Raw genomic sequence first — 25,039 nt, 5'->3', positions numbered from 1 at the left:
AGCCTCTGCCCCTCTGATGAATCAGGCCAAAGGCACCACACTGAACAGGTCACACAGATATTTAAGACGGTTGGCTTAAAAGTTTACTAAAAGCAACACTTCTACCCCCCCCCCCCCTTCAATGTTATAATGGAACAGAAATAGCCCAAAGAGCCCCAACGGACAGAGGAGGACTTTTGATTAAAATATAAATTCTGACTCACAATTCAGTTTTCTGGCTGTAATAAAAGAGAGTCCATGAATATGAATAGTGCTGGAGAGAATGGAGTGGAGATGAAGGGAGGTTACGAGGAGAGGCAGTGAAAAGAGCAGAGCTGATTTACCTACTTGCCTCTAATGTCTGTCAGGAAAATTCTCTGGTTTTGCTGTAGCGCTGATGAAAGAAAACAAGACCATTACTGGACTCATGAAATTCTCCTGTGATGGATCCCTCAGAAAAATCCCACTGGCTGACTGGTATTTCTGAAGAATGCTTTAAAATTGTACCTATTAATAACAAAATAGTGGGAAAACTGCAGCTGAATAGAGCTAAGCAGGGAAGTAAAGATTCTTTTTTTCCCCCCTTCCACCCCTTCTAAGTAAAAATTACCAGTGAGAACATGGAATGCCATCAGAATTTTACTTCTCTTTGTGGAGATTGGAAATGCATTGGAGCAAGTCCCCTCCAAGCATTCAGACCCAATTTCTGCATTTTAGAGTAAAGGGGAAAACGAGAAACTCCCACCCTTGACTTCTCCCCAGCCCTGATCTTGCCCTGGAAGTACCCCCAGGGAAGAATGGGTTGCAAAATCTGCAGAATTTTTTGAAAAGACCGTGCATGGGTTGGGCAGCTCTTCATCAAATATCTTAAACCACAGCCCTCTAATTTTAGAATCAGACCTTCTCAAGCTTCCTTTATGACAGCTATTCTGGCCCTCTAATCACATCATTGGTGGCTAAACATCTTGAACAAGGACAGAATTTGAGACACACAATATGATTAAAACCTACATTATCGCTGATGTAATATCCCAGAGCCTATTACTGTACTTGGGCAGGAGGAAAGAATCTAATTAAAACTTTTATTTAATATTAAAATACAAACCAAAAATATCAATGTCGGACAGTAATGCAACAATATGTCAACTGGCAAATATGTGGGGTTTTTTTTTTCACCAAGAAAAAATTCATTTATGTTCACAAACACATGAAATGTACACGAACAGAACACTGGCACAAAACCCAGTCTGGCACACGGAACCAGTAACTGCAGGGAAGGAATTCCAGTCCTGGAGTGGAGCTCTTCACTGGGAGACAGGAGGCTGCTGCCAGGTGAATCCTCACAGGATCAAAACACCCTCACTGTGACTGCTGGGATAAATAAGCAGATAAATCACAGAAGGATTTTCCTGCCCCAGCCAGCCATAGTGCAAGTATTGCTCACAGTTCTGTCACAAAGAGAAACACCCGTGTTAAAGGTTTGGGTTAAAAGGATTCTCTTTAACACAGGTAACGCGTGTTGCTTTTTGTATTAAAGTCCAAAATCTCCTCTTGGCTAATATTTACATCACACCATAAATATTTATAAAATGGTGGAGGAAGTGCAAAAGGGTAACACTACCATTTTTTTTCTGAAAACAAGCTGCCTTTTAGTTTCTTATTATAAATTGAATATCACTATTTAAAAATAATTAATATTTCTAAAAATATTACAATACAGGATAAACATTGATTTCTCAGGTGTAACAAAAATACGTTTAAAATAGAGGTGGCTGTTTGAAGTACAAAATATTGCTGTTTGTAAAGGGTAACATGGTTGCAAAACTACTTTTCAGGTTCTATAAAAATACAAAACAATTTGCATTTACTGAGTGCATCGTTATATATTAGTGCAAAAAAAAAAAAAGTATATTTGCAGTCAAGAGAGAACTGTCAAAGATTTGCAGAGGTTCTTAAAACATGAAATCTTTTCAGAGTCATTCGTATTAACCCCAAATCTCTATTAATTCTTTCCAAACGATCTTCCAGGGCTTCCTAAAATGTAAAATGGAGAGTTAAAAGAAAGAACAAAAAGCATTAATAATTTATCATAAAATCCAATGATCCTTCTAAAATTAGGAAACTGCTATCACTCCTATATTCCTGGTATTCTTTTTGAGGCCTTAGGAGCACCGTTATCACCCCAAAACCTACAAACTTATGTTATTTTTATGTGTTTGTTGGCTTTTTTAACACCTGACTTACAAAACTCCATGAGAGAAACCTGACAAGAATTAAGACAGGCTGATAATTAGGGAGGCTCATTTAGGAAGCAGCTGATCACATAGTGAGTGGCAGTATTGTTTTATTGGAATGCACTTCAAATTTCAAACTGATAACACACCTTAGGATTACAACTTAGGAAATGTTGAAGTTGAAGGCTTTGCAGAGACCTCTAAAAGACAACTTTGAGACTTGTTTTTATCAAAAGAGTCTGCAGAGTTTTCCACAGAAAGCATCTCTCTGTATTCCACCTAAACCAGTTATTTTTACCCTCTTACTTTCTTCTTTGTACTTTCAAGGAGATAAAACCCAACCAAAAACCTAAAGTTTTCAATTTCTCCTACAGCACAACATCCTCTCTGCAGCTTTAGGGATCTATTTCATAGTCACTGCATTTTGTTAATGCATTGCCTTTATCTCCCTCTCAATGTTAGCACAAGAACAGACTCTTCTTGCAGTAATTTGGCAAAATGCATCCCATGTACAAAAAATGGAAGATATTAAATAACATAAAAGCATAACATAAAACAAAATAAAAATTTCCACAGTAATCTTACCCACACTTACTGCCCAGAGGATCTCTCCTCTACATTATGTATTCTCAATTGTGGAAGAAGAAAAGAGAACAGTAACAGAGAGAAGCTTTTTCACCTGATTTAGTCTCGCTTGCAAGGTCATTCTTCCACCAGAACAAGGGATTCGGCTCAGTGCAGCCTCAATCTAATAACAGAAAACACTTCAGCTGTAAATTAGTTTCAAGAGCCAATATGAGCCTTCCTAACTCCTCTTACAGGAGGAGAGGTGAGGTGTATGGATTACAGATACAAGTAGAGTTTTATTCTTTAACAGCATAACACTGTGCCAACCCCCAGCCACACTGAGTTTGTGTTACAGTGGCTCTCCTTTAATGAATTTAAGGACAGGGAAGGACTGCAAGTAGAGCAGGGAAGGATAATGGCACATTCCTGACGTGACACTGAAGCTGTGGATGAGTTTCAGCCACGCATTCCACTGATAAATGGCTCCATCCCTCACCTCTCATACAACAATTACAATTTGTCACAACACGAAAACAAAAAATAATCTTTGCCTGTTGCTTTTCGTGAGTCAGCTCATCAAAAAGCCTCTCAGTTTCAGCCAGAGTTGTGATCCTTGCTGTGTACTTGAAGTCTTCCTCACAAGGTGATTGCACTGCCTCATGCCTCTGGCTCCTCTCCTCCCAAGCTGCTGATTTCTTCATTCCATTACTGACAGATTCAGTACAGGAGCTGTGTCTGACACCTGAATGCTGCCTTCCTACCAACAGAACAGGAAGGAGTCTTTTAGTTTGTTTTGTAATTATCTGGGAAATTGTTACATGGGACAGAGAAAGAACCTAATGACAGCACAAGCAGCGTGGTTTTGGCAGTGCACAAACCGAGGAGAGTTCAGAGCCTCAGTCACTTGCCTTGAACAGCTTCCCAAAGGAATGCAAAACATTTGCATGGGTCATCTTTCAAATGGTGATCTTTGAAACACAGCATATATTTTGATAACAACCAGATTCCTGTGTTGTACTAATTAGGAATTATTTTTACTGGTACATTTGTAAATATCACCAATGACTGGTTGTCATGCAAACACCAGTCTAAATAAGAGCATGGATGAAACCAAAAAGCAGAACATCGTTGCAAGGATTACAGAAGCGAGAAAAGCTCAATCATTTCAAAAAACCTGAAACAACTGCTTTTATTAGTTACTCTTTGCTGTTCATAATGCAGTGTTTAGCAATAGAATTTTATTAGTATGACTCTGTGTACATCTTAATATAGACCCCACTAAGACATGCATTAGATAACTGAGTTAAGCACAAGGAAATGTACTGCCCTTCTTTCCCAATTTAATTATTTTTCTTGTTCCACTGTGTTTGTGCATACACAGATATACATAAAAATAAAACACTGTATGAACAGGATCTCTCTCTGTCTACAGGAATAAGGCAAGATTTAGAGGATTTTTAAAAGTAGGACTTCACAGAGCAAAGAGTCAGTTTTCTAGTTAAGCAGTTACTACCACTGTGGAAAGAATTGTGGTACAGAAATAAAGAGGAGTTCCCCTCCACTGTGACAGATTACCTTCTACATCATCCAGTGAGCGAAACTGGAGCCTTTTCCTCGGATTATTGTGCTGCAAAGTAGAAGTAGCACCAGCTTCCAGGTCATCTAGAAGGATATCAAATCTACAGAGCAGGAAGCACACAGCAATTACTTGTTAGAAGTCATGCATCAAGCAATACATTATTCTCTACTTTTTCACCTTTTGGTTGAATAAGTGATTTTTTTTTTTTAGAAGAAGCAATCTGTAAGTCTTCTAAATCCTGTTCAGTAATTTTAGATTTTCCTTGCCAGATTTTAAAAAGCACAACTTAGCTTCGTATTCAGGAATCTCCACAACTCATTTTCAAGGACATTTAATGAACAAGAAGCAGCAGCATTAAAAGCCTGGATAAACATCCTGCTGCTCTAAAAATCATCACAACACAACTGTATTCACCAGACTCGTACCTTGTCACTGTGTTTTCATTTCTGCTGAGCAAATGGCTAAATCCAGGAGAGAGGTTTTCCTTTGGAGAGCGTTTTGGGCTGTATGTCACAGACACTGGTGCCAGCATTATCTCTCTTCTTGCTGCAAAAGACAAAGTATGTTTATCTACCTCAAACTCCCCAGTGCACTACCTCCCACTCATGCGCTTACAGCTTAAAAGAATGCTCTTCAAAGCTGTCTACATGTTTATCTAAATTAGATGAGAAGTGCATCACAACATGAAAAAACGAAAATAAACTCAGAACTCTCACATATCCTGTGATTACAGACATAGGGGTTTTTTTCAGACTGTCAGAACAATGCAGAAACCCTGCCCCTATTTTTCCATCTAGAGCAGCCTCTCAGGATTTGATTCTACTGTTTGAGTAGCACAAAGCAAAGCTGAGAAAAGCACTGACTGGGAGTGTTGGATTTCCTGTTTGCAGGAGGAAGGGACGATGACCTCTGGCCAGAGGGGGAGCTGAACCGTTTGGGTCTGTGCTGGTCTTTCCCCTTCTCTGGAGATCGGTTTGCAACCAAAGAAGCTTCAACAAACCCAACAGTCTGACGTCGAGCTGATGGTTCTAATTAAAAGAAAGTTGTTATATTAATCAATCTTTTTACAACACAAGAACTCACAAATATTCCCCTGAACTGAGCTTTTTTCTCCTTCACATCAGAGTAGTTGTGCTGTTTTGCTCAAGTCTCTTCCTACTCGTGGAACAGTTTAACTCATGAAAAAGGATCTTTGCAGTGTGTGAGGGAGAAATGATGCTGAGTAACACTGTTTAATAGAGAAACAGTGGAAATCAGGACAAAAGCATCTTTTGGGAAAGGCTGAAGGACCTGCCTGAGCCCCAGAATTTGAGCTTTTAAGAAAGACTCAGTGTTTTCTCTAAATCAGCATTGTTAAAACAGCTCAGGGCAGTCCCACTTCCTCAATTCCATTCCCATACAACACCATGGAAACTAAAATGGATGTACAGCAGCCAGAGCTTTGTTAGGGCTCCATTAACTGTTTATAAACACTGAGATATTCTTAGAAAAGGGGACATTAACTAGTCTTCAGCTTGAGACCTAACAACAGCCTCTGCATTCCCTCTACTCTAAACAAATCCCTTAGACATCTAACTTGGAATTTTCCTGGAGAACCCCACAAGTGTGCATGCTAAAACCCTTTTTATCCCATCACTGAAGCTGGTGGACTGAGAATACCAAAGCCAAAAGACATGCAAACAAAGAAAAGCCATTAAAGACACGTTCAGGAAGATAAAAAATAAAGAGTTACTAGCTGGTGAATCCTCTTTTTCCGTCTGTGTACCCCCATCTTTAAATATTTTTCCTTCTTCAAGTTCTTTAAAGGCTTTTATAATTGGTGCTTCTGACATCTCATTTTCTTTCTTTTCTATTGTGTTTGTTGAAGAATCTTCCTGTGAGGAGTCTTTCTCAGGAGGAGAATGGTGCCTTAAAGAATGCGAGGTGGTGGAAGGAAAGAAAGACCAAGTTTTTGATTTGATTTTATTTCATATACCCAAACATGAACAGAATAAACAAAACCATGGAGAAGTTTAGTTCAGATTTTAGTTTAGTTCAGATTTCAGAAACCAACTCACCTAGAAGGAATATAGGTTTCTTCCAGCCTGTTGTCCTTGGGGCTTTCCTGGCCCTCCAAAGGCTGCCCAGTGAAGATGGAATATTCAGCTCCTGGTATCAACCACTTTCGCCTGCTGACATCAGGAGTTCCCAGCTTGCTGTGGGAATAAAAAGCTTCAAAATTATGAAAGGCTTTGGTTGTTTGGTTTTTTTTTCCATTTGTTTGTTTTGTTTTTTAAGAAAAACCTGCAATTTATTCCAATAAACAGAAACAAATATACAACAAACTTGTAAATACTGGGGGAAAAAACCCCCTGCGTTTTAAAATACGCTTGTAAAGTAAAAATAGAATATTTGGGGAAAAAAACCCAAAACATATGTTGAAGTTTCAGCCTAAATTACACAATATGTTTAGAATACAGAGCTCCACAAAGATCTTCCTGTAATTTAATGCTGCTTACTCAGACCCAGGTTGGGGTTGCAAGTAGATCTCAACTAATTAAATGAAAACATTTGGTGGAGATTACTGCAGTAGGTCAGAGCATCTGATCCCAGCTTTCCTTTGGACAACAATCATTAGAAAAATTAAAAAGAAAAAACAAGAAAAAGCCAGCATTGATGGCCCAAGGGTGATAAATATCAACTAATAAGCATCAATTAGTATATCATTATCTTGAGGTATCAAAAGAAAAATGTGATTTCCATTCATAGGAAAGCAGATAATTAGGAAAAAAGGGTCTTGTTTACCCAAGGTGTGAACTATAGGCACTATTCTGTGAATCTATCCTGCTGGGCATTCAATTGGAGCTTTTCTTGAGCCTCTGGGATCAGTCAGGGACAGATTAACTCCTAAATCCATACTGGCTCTTACATCCCCCTCCCTGATGGACACGATCTGCCATGCCCAGGCCTTCTTTGTTCTGGTCATTGTTGAGGGGTCTGGTTCACAAAGCTCTAAACAGAAATCTGTCCCTTTAATATATTAATACATTGATTATTTCAGTCTTTGTAATCATCAGAATTCCCATCTCCCCAAGATACTCCTGTTCCATACATCCAAAGGGACATCCCCAAATTGTCACTCTGGGCCCCACAGCATCAGGGCTGAAACGGGAGAGACACTGAACAGGCCATAACTGGGTAATAAACACCAGAGGGGGACAAAGCTTCTCAGGCCTTTAAAACATAAAAAACCCCCTCAAACAAAAGCAGAGCACAAACTGAATTTCTTTAACGTAAATTCCCAATTCAAACCAGAGTGTTTCCCACTCTGCTCTCAGGAATCCTGTACAAACCATATTTAGAGCCCCATACTAAGCAGGAATCAGCCTTTCAAAGCAATGACACACAAAGAAAACCTCCAATGTCTAACTGGACCATCAGATGGCATTCCCAAGATCTTTGCGGAGATCTTTGAGCAGTTGAGACCTGGCAAACGCTCATTTGGGAAGAGCAGGGACACTTTGCCAAGTCAGAGATACACTAGCCAGAGAATTTATTTGGGTTTAATAATTTCTTGGCACATCCAATCTCTGGATTACATCTCGTGTGTTTAATCCAGCTCAGCCCATGGACTGACCTCATCTTGATCCATTTTTAGCCAAAACATGTTAAAAGTTATTCCAAAACACATTGTTTTCATGTTTGAATGTTCACTTACTTGGCACAAGAGGTTCCTAAACGATTTTCACTTATATGGCGAAGTTTCAGTGCATTTTCATGTTCCACCTGCTTGAGCTGAGCTTCAAGTTTTAAAATTGTCCTTAAAAAGATGCATTATGAGATGATTTAAATGGCATAAAAGAAACATCATCTTTCATAAGAGTTTTGCTCATTTTTTATTCAGATATTCTGGATGAAGCAGGAGAACAAGAGCAACTGCTGCATTTCTGTCTATGCATCTCTATCTAAATATGAATATGGATGTAAATATGTATTTGAATTTAAGTTAAATCAGTCAGGTAATCTGGCCAGAAAGACAGGACCAGGCGACACTGCTGTGGAAGCAGGGGAAGTAGGAAAAAATGCATATCCTAAATTAAGGAGATTTTTAGTTTGTACCAGTAGCATAAAGCAACTTCATAATGCTTCATAAAATGTAATTAAACTTGAAAGATCTACAGCCATCACCCTCTGGGAGTAGATGTTTAGGCCACAGTTTGTATTTCATGTTGTTAAAACAATAGCAAGTTTCAGAGTTACCTTTTCAAATCAGAAATCTCCGTGTTTGCATCAAGCAATTTGTTTTCAGTTGTATTTAACGTATCCTGCAAGGACATAAAGAAAAATGTAAAAAGCCCAGAAACTACAGAAGTGCATTAAATAAAACCCAAGTAACTCCAGATGAGTCTTGAAAACAATACATCAATTCCACCTTCCAATTTCAAAGGGTCCATTAAATTTCTTTGGCTTTGACTTTGCAGTATTTTTGCTGTCTGTGACTGGAAAATAACAGATTCCAGTTTCCTTCCTTTTCCCTCCAGGACTCTGAAGAAGGAAGTTATCAGTAAAGATAAATATGGATCTTTCTGTTTAAGCTTTTTCAAAATATTTAAGTTAAATTCAGCTAATCCCATGGAATATTATCACCAAGTTTGCTTGTTTGGGTTTTTAATTATCCACTCTGTGCCTACCTTTACTCTTTCATGTTCTTTTCCAAGGGACTCGTATTCTCCTAAAAGCTAAAACAAAACAAAAGAACACCAACCCACAGTGAGACCACAGTCAATTAACAGTTTTGTTGGCTGCTGTAAAATCATCTCAACAGCTTGGCTGACACATGCAGAAGCACTACAGGGGATAACAAATACTATTAAAGTACATTTTGTAAGTTCTTCTTATCATCTTCTAATTGGAACAAAAAGTTATAGACAGGACAAGGGGAGACAGAGCTACTTACAGAATGGATTTCTAATTTTCAAATTATTTGTCTCTAAAGCAACTGAACGAATGAACCAGTGAAATTCCTCAGTGGCTTTAAAAGTGACTTTGTCTTTTGAAATTTCAATTATAAAAAAAGAAATTAAAGCATGAAGTAGCTTTTCCAGCTAATACCCATTCTGCCAGTCCATTTCAACATACCATAAAGATCTTCCTGAAGAATCTGAGGAAGGATTCCTTTGAATCATACACAATGAACAGTTTTAGCAAGTTGGGATGAGGTATGAAAAGTTTAGTCCATCTCCAACAAGCTAAAGAGAGGAAAAATTACGTCCTAAAATAACTTCACGTAGCATCTTCAATTTAGAGCAATAAAATTCCTGAGACAGATTATTGCAAGGGTTACCACATCAAGGACACACTTGCGGCCTTAAATAATTGTTTTGAAGTATCTTTTAGGTGCACAGTGCCCTCCAACACCCAGCACAGTAAGGAGTCAGCTGAGGAATTTCTGTTTTCTTGCTGTGCCTTAAGACTTTCCAGTCATAAACTCAGATTTTTTCACACCCGGGACTTGCTGTCGTTCCCCCTGCCCACACCATCGTCCATTTCCTCACTCACATTTTGAAACATTTTGTTTTCTTCCTGGAGCCTTGTGTTTTTATTGTCAGATAACTTGTAAGCCTTCTCAAAAGCCTCCTCCAGCTCCCTGAGCCTGGATTTCAGGCGGCTGATGGCGTTGTCCTTCTCCTTGTGGGCTGTGCGCATTTCCTCGAGCCGCTCCTGCAGGACTTTGGAGTTGTCACTGATGGCATAGAAACGCTCTCTCCAATCTGCCTGGAGGACAGAAAACATCCTTTAGGATGTGTAAGATATTCTTATTTCCTGGCAGCTTATTTATTTCAGTTCAAAGGATTATCTTAAAATCACCTGGACAGAAAACAAGGGTACACCTGTACATGAACTAAACAAGCTTTTTGTTCATTGTTTGACTTGGAAAGAATAACACTATACTCACCAAAAATGTATTTATTTTATATGATTTTAAATATCTAGAGGAGAAGCCTTCAATCCATCTGATTGACTTACTTCCCAGCATGGAAAAATGTCTAAAGAAGGTGGAATTGGTCTCTGCAGGTGTCTACCTCTGATGACAAAGTGTTCAACTTTCATGATAGAGTGTCCTGGTTATTGATTGATAAATGCAGCTATGCATTAATTTATGCATAACAGGTCTGGCCTAGCTAGAAAAACTGCAAATATACCTAAAGAGAGTATTTTTGCTCCAGCATAAGGGAGATTTCTTTTATCCCAGCTCTAATAACAAAGTAATTAAAACAAAACAAACAAAGAGAAACATGATGAACCCATCACAGTATTTCACTCTCAGACTTTGTTTGATCCCTGCGAACCTGGAAAAAAGTTAATGAGCAAAAGTGATGATGATTAAAGTAAGGAATCCTAAGAAACTCAGGTAGGAAAGTCACTGTAACCTGTGGGCTGATGTTATATATTAAGGTAAAGGTTGAAAGGTTAAAAATAAAATGAGGTAAGTATGGAAACACTGAACAGCTTATTAATGAAAACATTCATTCCTTTACCCTTTTAAAAAGCAACTTGATTTAAGGACATATACTTACCACTTGCTTTTCTAGCAGATTATTCTTATTTTCAAGGACTTTAATGCGAGCACTTGCTTCGTTCAGAGCTGCATCTAACTGGTCACACCTATATAGAACATAGAGATTACACCAACCTCTTGAAGTTTTCAAATAATAAATCAACATTTTATAGCCTTTTTTCCTTCCTCAAGCATCCCCACGAGTTTTGTGATCTCCTCCCACATTTTTCAGCCCCTGCAGTGTCTCTGCTCAGAAGGGCTGTGGTGGCCTGGGGTGAGAAGGAAACTGGGAACACACAGAGTTTGTGCGGTATTTCAGCGGTCTGAATTTGCAATATGTGTTTGAACTGGCAATAACGATACAGAAATCACATCACTATTCTGTGTACACCAAACACTCAAGCTGTGGATAATGGAATGCACAGCTGGGGCACACAGACTCCAGGGTAAAGTCACCAGTGAACTCAGGAATGGTCCTGTGTCACCTGTGGTTGTGACATGGAAGGTTGATGTTCACCAGCATGGCAGGAGAGCACAATCCTCCAACAAAAATTCCATTACAAATTGCTCAGGAGCACCTCTGCCTGCCAGCCACTCCAGAGGAAAGCTTGCATTGGCTCCAGAAAAAACCAGGTCAAACAAGAATCGGTCCAAACACCACATTTACTGTCTAACAACAGTGAACTGATCTTCACAGAAACATGGAACAGCTCGAGTCGGAAGGGACCTCAAAGCTCACCCAGCTCCAACCCCACTGCCATGAGCAGGGACATCTCCACGAGATGAGGCAGCTCAGGGCCCTGTCCAACCCCTTAACCAAGGATGGGGCAGCCACAACTTAGCAGCTGCATTAAATAATCCACATTTTATATTTAACAGGGAAATATTAGTATCATAGATGCGTGTAATCTTCACAACTGAAGAGGGATATAAACTGTTCAAGATACTCCAAACGAGGACACTCAGCCTTTAAAATATAAAGAGCACCATGTACAGGGAAAGACAAGAAGGACAAACAGTACCTGTCAGCAAGGCTTTGATTGATTTTCCTCAGGTCCTCAGATGCAGCACTTCTATGGCTTGACTCCAGCTGCTGTTTTAGGCTCTGTATCTCAGAGTCATAGTAAGCTCGTAGATCGGCGATGTGTCGAGCGTGTTTTTCCCTCAGGTTTTGTCTAATCCTATTTTCAATATAAGAATTTTTTTTAAATTCCAGCCGTCCACATGGCCACGCACTGCTGGATTCATTTGCACACAATGAACTCAGCATATAAATGTCTCTTACAAAACTCTATTTGCATTCAAGCTAAAGCAGAGACAGCTCTGTCATCGCAGGCAGAGAAGTCTTCACATCACTAAAGGTAGATATTATTATTATATACAAATAATAGATACAAACACAATATAAAGCTTTACTTTTTTACAAGGAATAAATGCCCTGTCTGCCTGTCCGTGTGCAAATCATCAGAGCTTCAACAGTGAATGGATGATGTTTATTTTTCCTAAGCACAGGGAATTCTGTGCTTCTCCACATTTGATTCCAAAGAGGAAAATAACCCCTCAGCCCAGAACTTTGAAATTCTCTGCCTAAATGAACTCCCTCACTCCGCCTATGAGGGAAGGATGTACTTTTATTTTTATGTATAAAGAGACGTGACCAAAAGAACTCACATATTTCGTTTGGTTTACTACTGTTATTTCATTCCTTTCACGAAAGTACCAAACTTCTGACTTTAAAAAAAAAAGAAAAAAATCACTTACTTTGACATTACCACAGGATCTTCAGCAGATGCCAGTGAAAGGCTGTAATCTGGCACACTGCTGTCAGCACACTGGGTAACAGAAGATGGAGTTAGAGTCAGTGTTTCTTCCTCCTCAGCGCTGAGTGAATTATCCTTGTCAACATCCCTGTAAGCCACTGGGAAGGGAGAGCTGGCCCTGTTTGCACCCTGGAATGGGTGATTTCTCCACAGGTCCAAGTGCACAGCTCTGCTGCTGGCAGGGTGTGTTGGAGAATCGTCCAGCTGAGACGAATGACTCGTCTGAGAAAAAGAGTCTGTGTCACACTGACTTGGAAATCCAGGCTCTGCCATAGAGTCTGGAGAAAAGGGAGCAGAGTCCTCAGGGCTATGGAAAAAACTGCGTCCCTGGTTCTGCTGGCCTGGTTTCATATGCAGGGTTGGGTCCAACGTCAAGATCTAGGAAATAAGTTACAGCGCTGAAAATTTGTGATTTAACTCCATTTACATGAACAGAATTTATCTAAAGGCATCAGTAAACCATATAACATGCTGCAGGTATTATATTGAATATTATTACAATCATTTGGAGGTGACAAATAACATGAAGGCACCCGTGACACTGAAATGACAATACACATTCCCAACAATTGCAACTCGAGTTTCTAAGTTTCCATTAATAAATAAAGGACATATCCAAGATCTGTAACTTTCTAGAAAACCTTTGAAATTCCAGTGGTTTCACCTGAAGGACTACGATGTCTGGTTTTGTGTCGAAACAATAACTTTGCAGGGTTACAAAAGCACTTCATCAATTACCTAAACAATACAGTCACACAGCAGCCACCATTACTGGGTTATCTACAGGACTGAGAGCTGGATAAAGAAAAAGATACAACAAAGAAACATTTCCACAACCTGTGCCTGTCCTGTTCCATGGTGGGGAGCACTGAAACCCCTGCCACTGCAGTAACACGTGCAGCTCAGCAGCTGCAGCCCCAGCAGCAGCAGATCCGTCCCTGCAGCATCCTCAAGGTTGTGCAGCAAAGGTGCTTCTCGGCTCAGGCTGTTCTTAGAGGTTCTTTCAGGCTGGATCCTTTCCCAAGCTGCTCCATCCCTCAAACTGCTGTTCCAGCATAACGCTGGAGGTGGCAGCAGGGGCCAAGCCATGTGAAACCAGCCCGATCTATCCTCAACCGACAGGTGAAGGAAAGAAATTCACCTTACCTCTGGCGGGTGACTCGGCTGGGAAGAAGGCATAAAACTCTGATCTGGCATCTGCTTGTTTTCCCTTTGTCTTTTATGATAAATATCCTTCAGTGATGACAACTTCCTTTCGTCAGCAGAAGACAACTTCAACAGGCAAAATTGCTACGTTACTTTTTCTGAACACAATCCTCTACCTCCAGAATGATAAGCAAGTTCTGGGGTGGGTTTCGCTAATAAAGCAGCTCAGAGCAGGCAGATTTATTCAATGCACCAGGCCAAAAAAGGGTTTTTAACGAGGCACATACACCTGTAACATATTAGTTAGTCACTTCTCATCTCCTACACACAGCTTCTTTGGAATGACAGAAGGTCAGTAAATTCCAAGTGAGGTTAGTGGGGTACAGGAATAATGAAGAGCCAGGGTAGGAGAGACTGAGATAACAAAAGAGCTCTCACAGAGAATGCAACTCCTGGAGGGCTGGTTCTCTCCATCACAGGCCAACAGCAAAGACAAAAAGCAACTACTCGACAACTTTTAAACATGTACGAAGTTTACCTGAACTGGTGGGACTTTTGTGGAGAAAGCACCAGGCAACTCACTTCTGAAATTCTCTGGTAAAGTGTGATACATCTCCTTTTCATCTAACTTCCAGTATGAAAGTCCTGAGAAGAAAAAATACCAAAAGAAAATTAAAATTAGAGATTTCGAGCTCGCAGCTATAGAACAGGAATCTAAAATCCATTAGTAAATTGTTATTTTGTCAGTAGCAAGAATGCTGTATTAGTTATTTGCAAGGATGTCATTAGAGCATTTGTTACTGGGCCAGGAGTTACAAACATCTCGATGCAAAACACAGGCAACATAATCACAAAAGCTATAAATCACTTGAAACACAAAGATTTGGTGTTCAAGGGCAAATCCTCATTTACCACAAAGTTATATTTCTAATTATTCCAGTACAGCACTTAAAACTGGTACCACCCAAGGAATAATCCCAGGCAGCCACCTGATATTGCAAACTCTTCCATTTGTGCAGCATTCTGTAGCATGCAAAAAGACAAACTACCAGGACTAAGAGGGATGGCACAAGAGGAACAGCCACAGCCTCAATCCCACTTCAATTGCTTAAATGTGTCCCTCTCTCAGTGGCTTGTGAAGAAGCAATAATTATACACAGTTTGCAGGGCTGCATCTCTGTGCCCCTGTTTGTTACTGAAATGAATCCACCCTGTTATGATCAAAATATGTGAATTAGTTGTCTGGCTTTGATTAAAAAAAACAAAACTCACAAACCCCAAACCCACCAGCAACCACCCCTCACATACACCCCCAAAACAACAAAGCCAAATCTTACCAAACCACAAAAAAATCAACCCTCTCCCCAAAATTAAAGAATCGCCACATTACACACTGCATTATTTTGTTCTTGTTTATTCACACAATTAAAGAACTATGCCCTTGGCTTACAGGAGTTCTGCCTCTAAAACCATGAACTCCTGTAATTACCACACCATTGATGCTAATATTTCACACCCTACAATGATATTAACAGTGATTCCATTATGAAACAGTTTTTAAACACAAAGTTCAGCTTTGAAATGCTGAGAAATTTGGAAAAAACAATCCCAACTGCTGCTCATGTCCTACATCTGCCAGCAGTGATACACAGGAGCTGCCAGCAGTTTGGAAAACAGGAGCAAGAAGCAGAATTAATGCTCTAGCAAAGCTTGTCAGTGCTTAAATCCTCCTCACCTCCCTGAAGTTATAGGAGATGCATTCCAGTAACAGTTTTAAAAATGAGAATTCAAAAGAAAGGGGATTTAAGTACAAGAAATTAACTATACCTGAAGCTTCTGACACTATGGAATTTGGACTTTCCTTGGGTTGATTGAGGTAAAAAGTGTATGGTGGCAAAGCAGCATCAGTAAGGTTGGTCTAAAATTACAACAGAAAAACAAATTCAGAAGGAAAATCACAAGGCAAGGAAAAGAAAAAAACAAGGGTATCACTTTTAAAAATTGCACATAAATGTTATTAAGTCTTTTTAAGCAAAGAGATTAAACACAATTATACAGCATGATCCAAACCCCCAGAATTTATATTGAGGCTAATCACAGCCAAAAGTGGAACTAAGCTAAGCTACATAATGAAACTGATATTTCCTAAGACACGTGCCCGTGTTTTTGTCCTGAGCAAAGTGGCTAATGCCTTAACACACAAAGAATCCTGTGTGCCAGAAGAGGCATCACCAGCTGAAATCAAAGATCCTTCAAAAATTACAGGGCACAATAAATTACCATGACCTGAGGCCTCAGCTGAGAGTGTGGCCATTATCTCTACAAGGAGAGAACATGTGCCACGCAGGGAGCTGTGAAGACAAAAACTAAGTAATCAATAAAATAAGCCAAAATAGCTCTGTGCCTAAGTGTGGAATGATCCAAGAAGTAAACTTTGCCCACACGAACTTTAAATATGTGAATGGGAACTTGAATGCTTAAAATATGAAAGTGAACGCCGAATGAGAACATGGTGTGACTCTGAAAAAATACCAGTTACAAGAGTAGAGTTAGAAAAACATAAAGAAATAAAAGAGACTTACACTCTCAAGTGGTAATCTCTTCATTCTCTCATTTTCTTGCATAGAGTTCACACATACTTCATCTGCAGGCGCTCTTTTTGGTTGGGTTTGTCTCAACTTTTGTGCCCATGATGTTAAAGATTTACTAGATGGTAAGAAACACACACACAGCCCTTAAATTTCCCCAAAATACATCTACAACAGCTAAATACTGGGGATGCAGACCTGCATCATTCAGAAACATCAGGCTACATAAATAAATTTCTCTATCAAGCAGCAGAACATCAAGAGGTTCCATTCGACTCAGACATGCTCCCGATGACCCAAAATCCCAAACCAGGGGATTGCCTACAATAAATTAACACGCTTGGAAAGCTTATCACTTACCTGGCCTTTTTCCCACACTGATGATCATCATCAGCTTTACGTTCAAACTACTAATTTTCAATTAACATATTCGGAAAGTTGATCACTTACCCGGCTTTTTTCCCACGTCGATGATCTTCATCAGCCTCACGTTCAAACCCAGCGGGGAAAGCTAAAACGTCACCCGTCCCCGACGAAGGATTTTCCTCTGGTTTTTTTGCTACAAGTTCTCCTGGCTTTGGGGCGCTGCCTGCATCAGCCTGCAGCCCCGCTGCGTGGGCACTTTGCTGGGTGCAGTCTGTGCCCCCGCCGTGGCCGGGCTGGGCAGGGCTCAGCTCGGAGGCGGACAGGGAGCCGTAGCCGCTGTTCATCGAGGCCTCGCTGCCCGCGCATTCCTGCCGCGCCTCGCGGGCCTCGGGCTGGCTTCCCGCTTCGCTGGATCCCAGCTGGCTCACAAGGCTCTCCTGCTCCTCAAAAGCCTCCGAGCTCATCCCCATGGGGCTCGGGAGGGAGGGGAAGGTGTCGGTGAGCAAAGCCCGGCTCCCGCCGGCGCCCCAGGTGCTGCTCTGCAACCTCACCAGCTGCTTTATCTCATCCTGAATCAGCTGCACGGGGGGAAAAGGCACAATTCCCATGAGATCCTGCCACAAATCCCGTTCCTGTTCTGATGCATCTTCGATTCATGTTATTAGCTGGAGATTTAGAGTATTTTCTCCGTACGACTCCGAGTTTACGTGTGCAGACATCTCATGCATAAGGTAGATCAATACATACCGTGCATAACAGTCAAATGTCCATGGGAACAATCCTTAATTCCATGCAGTGAATTGCGAGTCTCAGTAGTTATTTATTCATGTTAGAAACATGCATGAATGTATCCACTAACTGCCCTCAGAACTACAGCCACCTACCAACCAGCTAAAGCAATACAAACTACCCAGCTGTTTGGCTCAATTTAGGTCTGAAACACTTTTTCACTTGGATATAGATTTTTAAAGGTTACAAGGATGCTTTAATGGAAGTATTAACCATTACTCTATCATGAGAATAGGAACAATGTACCTCTGCAAGATTATTGCATAAAACTCGACTTCAAACAACCCAATTTAGATGTTATGCTGTGAGGTTCACATGGTACAAAGTTCTACTTTTGGTCGTTTTGGTGTCTGATGGAGTGGAGCAAACCCAGAACTGGATCACTACATTTGAGAGGTCACTTACTCTTTAGTCTGCAATGGCTGACAATGCTTATTGCAGTATATTAGGCAGTTTTTTAAAAAGTTTCACAGTTGTGCACTGGCAATACTGAAACAGCTCTGAGAAATAATGAATGCTTTTGCCAAGGGCTGTGGAGAGATTTCACATTTGTGCCTGTGGCCAGCACTTCTGCAGAGTTCTGTTGAGATTACTGAACTGCAGGAGCACACAATTCTTGCTCATGACAGAGCATAGAATTGTTTTCAAGAATATATTTCAAACTAATTCCCTCAGGAAAGAAAGAAGAAAAAAAAACTTGTAATAATTTTAAGAGCACGGAACTCATGTTTTTTCACAGAACTACAGTACATTACTCACATGTGAATAGCAACTGGAGAGCACAAATTGAACAAAAATGATTTATTCTCTCAAAGTAAGAAATAAAAAAGAAGACTTAATTTCAGAGGAACCTACATGTAATGCCAGTCAGGATCAAGCCTCAGAGTTTTGATTAACTTGCAATAGAAAAAACAACTGAATTTCAGTTCAGCCTTTCTCTGCCAAAAACAAAAAACAACCAAAAAACTTGGGATGAAGTTTCCTTCCACTACAAAGTTTTGTGTTCTGCTAATGATTTCAATCCTGACTGCAGCAATCATTTGTATTTTAATTCTGTGATCCAACTGTCAGGAGGGTAGGGAAGGGAGGACAGAAGGGAAAGAACAGAACTGGAGTGAAGGGAAAGAAGATCAGATTCACTGCTGACATTTAATCTTTGTCATCAATACCCAGTGCAGGAAAAATGAAAGGCTCCTCTTCCAATTAAAATTGCATTTTTACTTCTTTTTGCATAGTCACAAATAACTGCAAGGGATTAAAAAAATAGGGAAAATAAGCTGTGCTTTCTACAGTTTGGGGATTGTAATTTTGTTTTTAAAATCTCTTTGATAAATCCTGATCTTGGGATGATCCACAGCTGGTGACAGCTTGTTCCTGGCACAGTTATCTTTTATTGTATAGATCACATAAGCCAAGAGCTGACCCCACTGACTCCCAAAGGAACTCAAGGTCTTTTTATCCCTATTCTCACATGGATGGAGATTTTTATAAGCACAGAAACCCAGCATGGAGCAAACCTTATCTCAGAGTCATGCCGGTGCTGATGCAGCACCTTGCTTTCCTACCACAAAAAGTAGATTATTATTATTATTGTGTCTTTTTATTTCTCTCACTAGAACGCGTTGAGTTGCCTGTGTTTCAGCGTTCTCACTAGGTCACACCGGTGTAAGTTTGGAATAGCTCCATCTATTTTATTTAATGCATTCACACAACTCAGTTTCAGCTGCTGGGTTTGTTTTTAGCGTGGAAACCCCTGCAGTAAATCCCTGCTGACACCACACCCTCAGCTCTTCCAGAGGTAGCCTTTCCTATTAAAAATAGACAAAAAAACCAACAAAGCCAACACGATGGATTAGTAAAGACTATGATCAGCAACAAGTGAATCAAACCACTACAGTAAGAGGAAGGAAAAACGAGGGCAAGGAAACACGAAAATAACAAGATGGGAGGGAGGGGGAAGTGGGGAGGTGAGGCAGGAGAAACAGGAGATAGGATAAAAGGACAGTACCTCTTGGAAATTCAGTTCAGGAACTGCTGATTACTACTAGTGTGGAGGGCATCAGGAAAGGGGAGGGAAAAACAGCAACCGAAATGATGAAGATATAAACATTGTATATTTATAGAATTACTGTCTGTTATATATATATATATACATTTCTTCTGTTCTAATGGATAAAAAGGATTCAGCAAAAATATGAACCTTCACATGGGTTATTTTGCATTCTTAGAAAGGAAACTGTTCAGCTGAAGGTGAAGCAGGTGTTCAGCTATTACAGTGATGGTTTTCCTGGGTTATATACTCTCTGGATGAGAGGATGATAAGCTGTATAACAATTTTTTTTAATGAAAAGAAAGCTATATTGTCCCAAATTAGAAATTACACAGTCTAACGGTTAATAAAAACCTTGTACCTACAAAATCCCACCATCATGTGAGCATTCTGAACCAAACGTTTGTGAAAACAAAATAATTGAAAACAAATAATCCACAAATCACTCCTGAAAGGGTTCCTAACAGTTACTTTGTTAATTAGCCAAGGCTGTCTCAAATATGCATCCTTTAAACAGCACTCCAGTCATCCACTTCCATTAACTGCCTCTCTGCATTGTCTTGGAGGGAGAAAAAAAATCATCCGGCCTTTTCTAGCTCCATGAACAGTCATTACTTACTTGGATTTGATGGTGGAACTGCTCTTGCTGGGCATTTATCTGTTCCTGGCATTGTTTTTCTACCAGTCTCAGTAGCTGTAGCCACCTTGCCTATTAAATCACAAAGTAAAATAATTAAAGCACAGAAATATTGCACCTCTTACCTTTTTCCCTGGCTACAGACAGCTTTGCAATCCTATCCTTGGGTGCTGACATAACACAAAGTTGAGTAACTGTGGTTGCCCACCCCACAGCACATTCAGCCCCCACCATGCCAATCAATGGAAACTAAAAGTAGGAACAGCTGCCAGCAAGGAACAGTCAAATTCTGGAAAGGCTGATTCCAGTCCCATTAATTACAGGCAACTCTAAAATTGAGAATTAAACACCCTTCTGTCCATCCACTTCAGTAGGAAACTCCTCCCCTCAGCAATCCAGCCAAAGGCCATGATGCATAATTATGTCATGGAAACCAAGAGATAATTTAAAAAAAAAATCAAATATAAAGCATTGCTGAAACATGGCAAATCTGATGCTTAAAAAGCATTTAATGCTAATGTTTATGGAGCTTGGTGCTTGAAGCACAGGACACAGACATCAATATTCTGTTCCTGGAGGTGTTAAAGAGAACCCAAATTAAGCATCTGTCAACACACACTTGGATGGATCCCAGCCAGGGAGCTCAAAAATCTGCAAGAACAAGCCCATGGTGTGGAAAACTGATGTTCCTTATGAGGACTAAAAATAATAATAACATTTGAAATACAAAAGGACAAAAAACGTTCAAATAAGTGTTTGGGAGAATTAGTTCAGTGAAACCACATTACTTTTGCATTGGTTTAAATCTGGAAACAAATCAATCACCTATACATCTCTAGAAATGGATTATAGAAATAAGTCAAGCAGAACAAAATCTTTTTTTAGGAAAAAAAGCTTCTAATTTCTAGAATCACTTCAGACCAGCCTGATGTGATACAGTTTTAACGGTTGAAATTTTTTAGTTCAAACACTTGCTATTTTTATTGTAACTTTGGGAAAAAAATGTTCAGATCCACATTATAAAACACTGAGATATAAAGACAAATTATTGTAAAACATGAAGATAAAAGTGCAGTAAAATCCAGGCAGGTGATTAGTTCATTTATTGTAAAAGGATCTGTCCCATCATTAAGAATAAACACAGATCTTCCTGATGAATTTTATCATTTGATTTGTCTTCCAAAATGCAAAGCAAATACGTTAATATCACTTTTTAAAAATAAACTTTAATGCCAAATACCTCACAGTTCCTCACAATTTCCGAGTCAGCATGTCCAATGTTCTGGATATCCTGCATAAAGGAGGCAAGCAGCTCAACAGAACCAGGCTTTAATGAGGACCTGGTATTCCCTGAGTAACCAGAAACTCCATTGGGATTGGATGAAGGACTTCTAGTGAAATACAAGGAAAAACAATTCAATTATTTATTGTGTCAGGTGTGCAACACGGTGGCCCAAACAATACCTTACATATGCTAGGCTGCCAGAAGGGAATTGTACACTCCATTTCCATTAGGACTCTCATCGTGTCGAAATAAAAATTTCACCTTAATACCAATATTACTGTGAAGGCATGCTAACTAAGCACAACCAAAATAATAAAAGTATTTGTTAGTGATGCCTTCAGCACATTACCTGTTAGAATTCAAATTACAGACAGAGCTGTGGGCGTTTCTGACATCAGAGGCTGCAGAGCACGAAGGGGTTTCTTGTACAGAATTCACCACATCGCAGTTTTCCATATCTTAGTCCCAAATATGACATTACCCTGAAAACAGAGAGAAATAAGCACCACTCCTTCTCTTTTAAAAAAACCCAAACAACTTTATTGCATGAAGAAATAGAACTGAAATTGAAGAGACAGTTGCTTCAGCCAAACCACCCCAGAAAGTGCAAATATTCCACCCCTCTCACTCGTGCCAACAGGTGCTGCTCATGTTGGGCCTCCCACGAGCCCCAAGATTCCTAACACATCCCGCCTGGGCTGGAAAGGACGGCTGAATGCAGAACATTCCAGGTACAGCTGTGTTGTCGGGGTCTGATTGGTTGGTTTTTTAAAATCTGGGGCTCCACAGGCCACGTGCAAGGTGTGAAATCTCCTGTTTTCGATGTCATTGAGGATCTGAACCGTCACTGGGAGAACCACACTCGCCACAAATAATAAAATTGAGACCAACTGAGATAGACTCAACCAACCCTGCCACTTCTGTGTGTCGTATTTGGCTTATTTTCTTCACAGATCACTTGCTTCGTTGTTACTATGTAACATTAAATCAGAAAGCTTTGAAATGGCTTTGAGCTACATCTCTGACCAATTAATAAAACAACAAAAAAAAGGAGTCAAACGGGAATCCCACAGTGGTTGGAACAGCAGCTGGTTAACTGAAAGCATCATGAATAAATAAATACAGAATACTTGGGCCACGGTCTTACAGCACTCAAAGCAGACTGGCTGTAGAGAGACTAAAATATTCTTCCAGTTTGCACACTTTCACTAAGAAAACCCTTGAAATACATGAATTAATCAGTTCTTACACAGGGCTTATTTCAGCACGTTCTACACCCTGGTGAATTCATCCTGTGTTCTAACACTGAAGGAAAGCCTTGTGATCATTTCACGGATGGAGAGCAAAAAGAGACATTAGGAAATAACATCTTGGTAGTCTGATAATGCCAAGAATAAATTCCTGCTGCCTTTAAAATGCACAACGCCCCCAAAGCACGACCATTCCTTTCTACAGGGCTTATGGGTTTTACAGATTCATGTTTTTATTATTCACAAGTACATAGAGATACATCTCTAATAGAAGTATAAAATATTTTCACCAGAAGGAAACTAATGGACAACTGCTCTATTTTCCCCTCTTTTACTGGAGCTTGCCTGGCTTCAGCAGAAATGGTTTTTGGGTACTCACTCACTATCTCCTCCGGGTAGGGCTGAAAATGCCAGAATCGGAAGGAAGTTATCACAGGCACACACATCCCCCAGCAGAGCTTCTTGGGATAAAGAAAAGAAGAAAAACACGGCTTTCTCCTTTTCCTAGAGGTCAGAAGCCTGCAAAACTTGGAGGTTACCAGGCTGTGAGTGTCACCGGAGCAGGGGATGGGGGCTGCATCCCTCACTCCCGAATCCCCAGGATGGAATCATGGGTGGCCTATCTCAGCAGCACAGCAAATGGGTGGGACTTAGCCGTGACACAGGCTCGTTTCATAACCTCATTAGAAGTCTGCTCTCGATAAAAAAAAATATATATATATATTAGCGAGCTGTACTGTGCTGCGGGAGCGCTGTCATCCATCGATCCCCACAGCACAGCGCGGTCCTTATACGGCCACGTAGCTGCAGAAAGGGGCACCGTTAGGAAAAAAAAAAAAAAACAAACCACAACACAAGACCAAGCTGCGAGATGTTTTTAACTCAGAAATATCGGCGCTGAGTTCGGTGCAAACGCCGGCGCCAGCGCAGACACACAGCCCGTGAGGTTCTGCATCGCTTCCTGAGCCAGACCCGATTCCTTCCCATCCAGATCCCTGAGCGGTGAGGGCGCCTCGGTGCCTCCCGCCCCCACCTCCCCACGGGCCTTGAGGGACCCCCAGAACGCCCAACGAGTCCCGGGGTCGCAGCGCCCCGGGCTGTCCTCAGGAGCCGCCCGGGCCCCAAGGGCTCAGCCCCCGCAGAGACCCCTCTCGCCACGTCTGCGCCCTCGGGGCCGCCTCCCGTCAGTCCGTAACCCCCTCCCCTGCTCCGTGCGCGTCCCGTCCGCTCACAAGCGCCGCGCTGCCCGCCGCTGTCCCCCAGGCCCCTCACATGTCACCCCTCACTCGGCGCGGCCCCGCCGCGGTCCCGTCCCTTCACCGGCGCCCCCTCAGCGGCTCCGCCCCTCCCGCCCCGCTCAGGCCAAGCTCCGCCCCCGCGCTCTCATGGGGCGGCCGCTCCTCGCGCTCCGCGGTGTTGACAGCGCCGCCGCCTCCGATTGGCTGCAGCGCCCGCCACTCTGCGGGGAGATGGGCGGAGCGCCGAGGGCGGCCTCGCGGCTCCGGGACCGGGCGCGGGGACCCGGCCGAGCGCAGCGGCGCTGTCTCCGGGCGCTGCTTCATACCCGCATCGCTGGGAGCCCACGGCGCCCGGCAGCCGTCTCCTCCCGCGGCCGTGAGGCGACGAACAAGCGCGGCCCTGCGCCGCCCCCGCGGTGAGTGGCGGCCGAGAGTTTGGGAACGTGGGGACGGGGGTAGAGGGCGCTCCGCACCGAGCCCGGCCCCGTGATTGGCCGCCTCGAGCGCGCGCCAGCCCGCGCCTCCCGCGCCCATTCGCTGAGCGGCGAAGCCCGCGCGCCGCCGCCAGGGGATTGGCGCGCGCCGCCGCGCCGTTCCCGGGGGGAACCGATTGGAAGGCGAGCGCAATCCCCGCCCTCCTCGCGCAGCGATTGGCTGTCTAGCGGGTCAATCATTGTGGCGGCACCGCCCTTCCCCATAGCGTGCGCATGCGCGGTGCGGCAGGGCCCGCGGAGGTGAGCGGGGCCGGAGGGGTCGCGCCGCGGTCCGCGCTCGGTTCTCGGTTCCCCGCTCTCCGCTTCCCCCGGGCCGCTCCGAGCCTGACCCCTGCCCGCAGAGCTGCCGCCAGCCCGGGGGGATCGCGGCGAGGCGGAGCGCTGAGGGCAATGGAGTAAATTCTCCCGTATCTTTTGTTTACTCCTGCTTTACAGTTGTAGTGTCGAACAGCTGGAGTAGGCTGAGAAGGATCGCGATT

The 25,039-nt window shown here is 41.9% G+C and overlaps 2 protein-coding genes across 12 annotated transcripts in view; one reads left to right on the top strand and one right to left on the bottom strand.

The window, feature by feature from the left end:
* Window positions 1-1,090: 1,090 nt before the first annotated feature.
* MPHOSPH9 (M-phase phosphoprotein 9) lies at window positions 1,091-24,532 on the bottom strand. Of its 11 annotated transcripts, none has more exons than XM_040080410.2 (25): window positions 24,393-24,490; window positions 23,208-23,286; window positions 21,928-22,060; window positions 21,534-21,684; window positions 20,276-20,365; window positions 16,902-17,395; window positions 16,446-16,569; window positions 15,691-15,781; window positions 14,402-14,508; window positions 13,864-13,989; window positions 12,659-13,095; window positions 11,920-12,078; window positions 10,917-11,004; window positions 9,898-10,113; window positions 9,030-9,077; window positions 8,599-8,663; window positions 8,057-8,158; window positions 6,417-6,554; window positions 6,092-6,267; window positions 5,223-5,387; window positions 4,785-4,905; window positions 4,356-4,459; window positions 3,332-3,537; window positions 2,893-2,961; window positions 1,091-2,013 (listed from the first exon to the last, which is right to left on the bottom strand). In XM_040080410.2, the coding sequence occupies exons 3-25, from the start codon at window positions 22,032-22,034 to the stop codon at window positions 1,912-1,914; spliced, it is 3,486 nt and encodes a 1,161-aa protein (XP_039936344.1). In that variant the 5' UTR covers window positions 22,035-22,060; window positions 23,208-23,286; window positions 24,393-24,490; the 3' UTR covers window positions 1,091-1,911. The 11 variants fall into 11 exon arrangements, with proteins under 11 accessions (XP_039936344.1, XP_039936343.1, XP_039936340.1 ...); XM_040080409.2 differs by lacking the exon at window positions 24,393-24,490 and adding an exon at window positions 24,101-24,158 and having other exon boundaries at window positions 23,208-23,289; XM_040080406.1 differs by lacking the exon at window positions 24,393-24,490 and adding an exon at window positions 24,101-24,155 and having other exon boundaries at window positions 23,208-23,519.
* The window catches only part of MTRFR (mitochondrial translation release factor in rescue), a 4,162-nt gene continuing 3,223 nt past the window's right edge, over window positions 24,101-25,039 (top strand). Inside the window, exon 1 of the mRNA XM_058422860.1 lies at window positions 24,101-24,482. Coding sequence (XP_058278843.1) covers window positions 24,101-24,482 — 382 coding nt within the window. The remainder of the gene's footprint in view (window positions 24,483-25,039) is intronic.

Source organism: Hirundo rustica, chromosome 17, assembly GCF_015227805.2.
Source record: "Hirundo rustica isolate bHirRus1 chromosome 17, bHirRus1.pri.v3, whole genome shotgun sequence".
NCBI classification, from domain to species: domain Eukaryota; kingdom Metazoa; phylum Chordata; class Aves; order Passeriformes; family Hirundinidae; genus Hirundo; species Hirundo rustica.
Note: the sequence above shows the minus strand (reverse complement) of the source record. Positions and strands in the feature narration are given on the sequence as shown.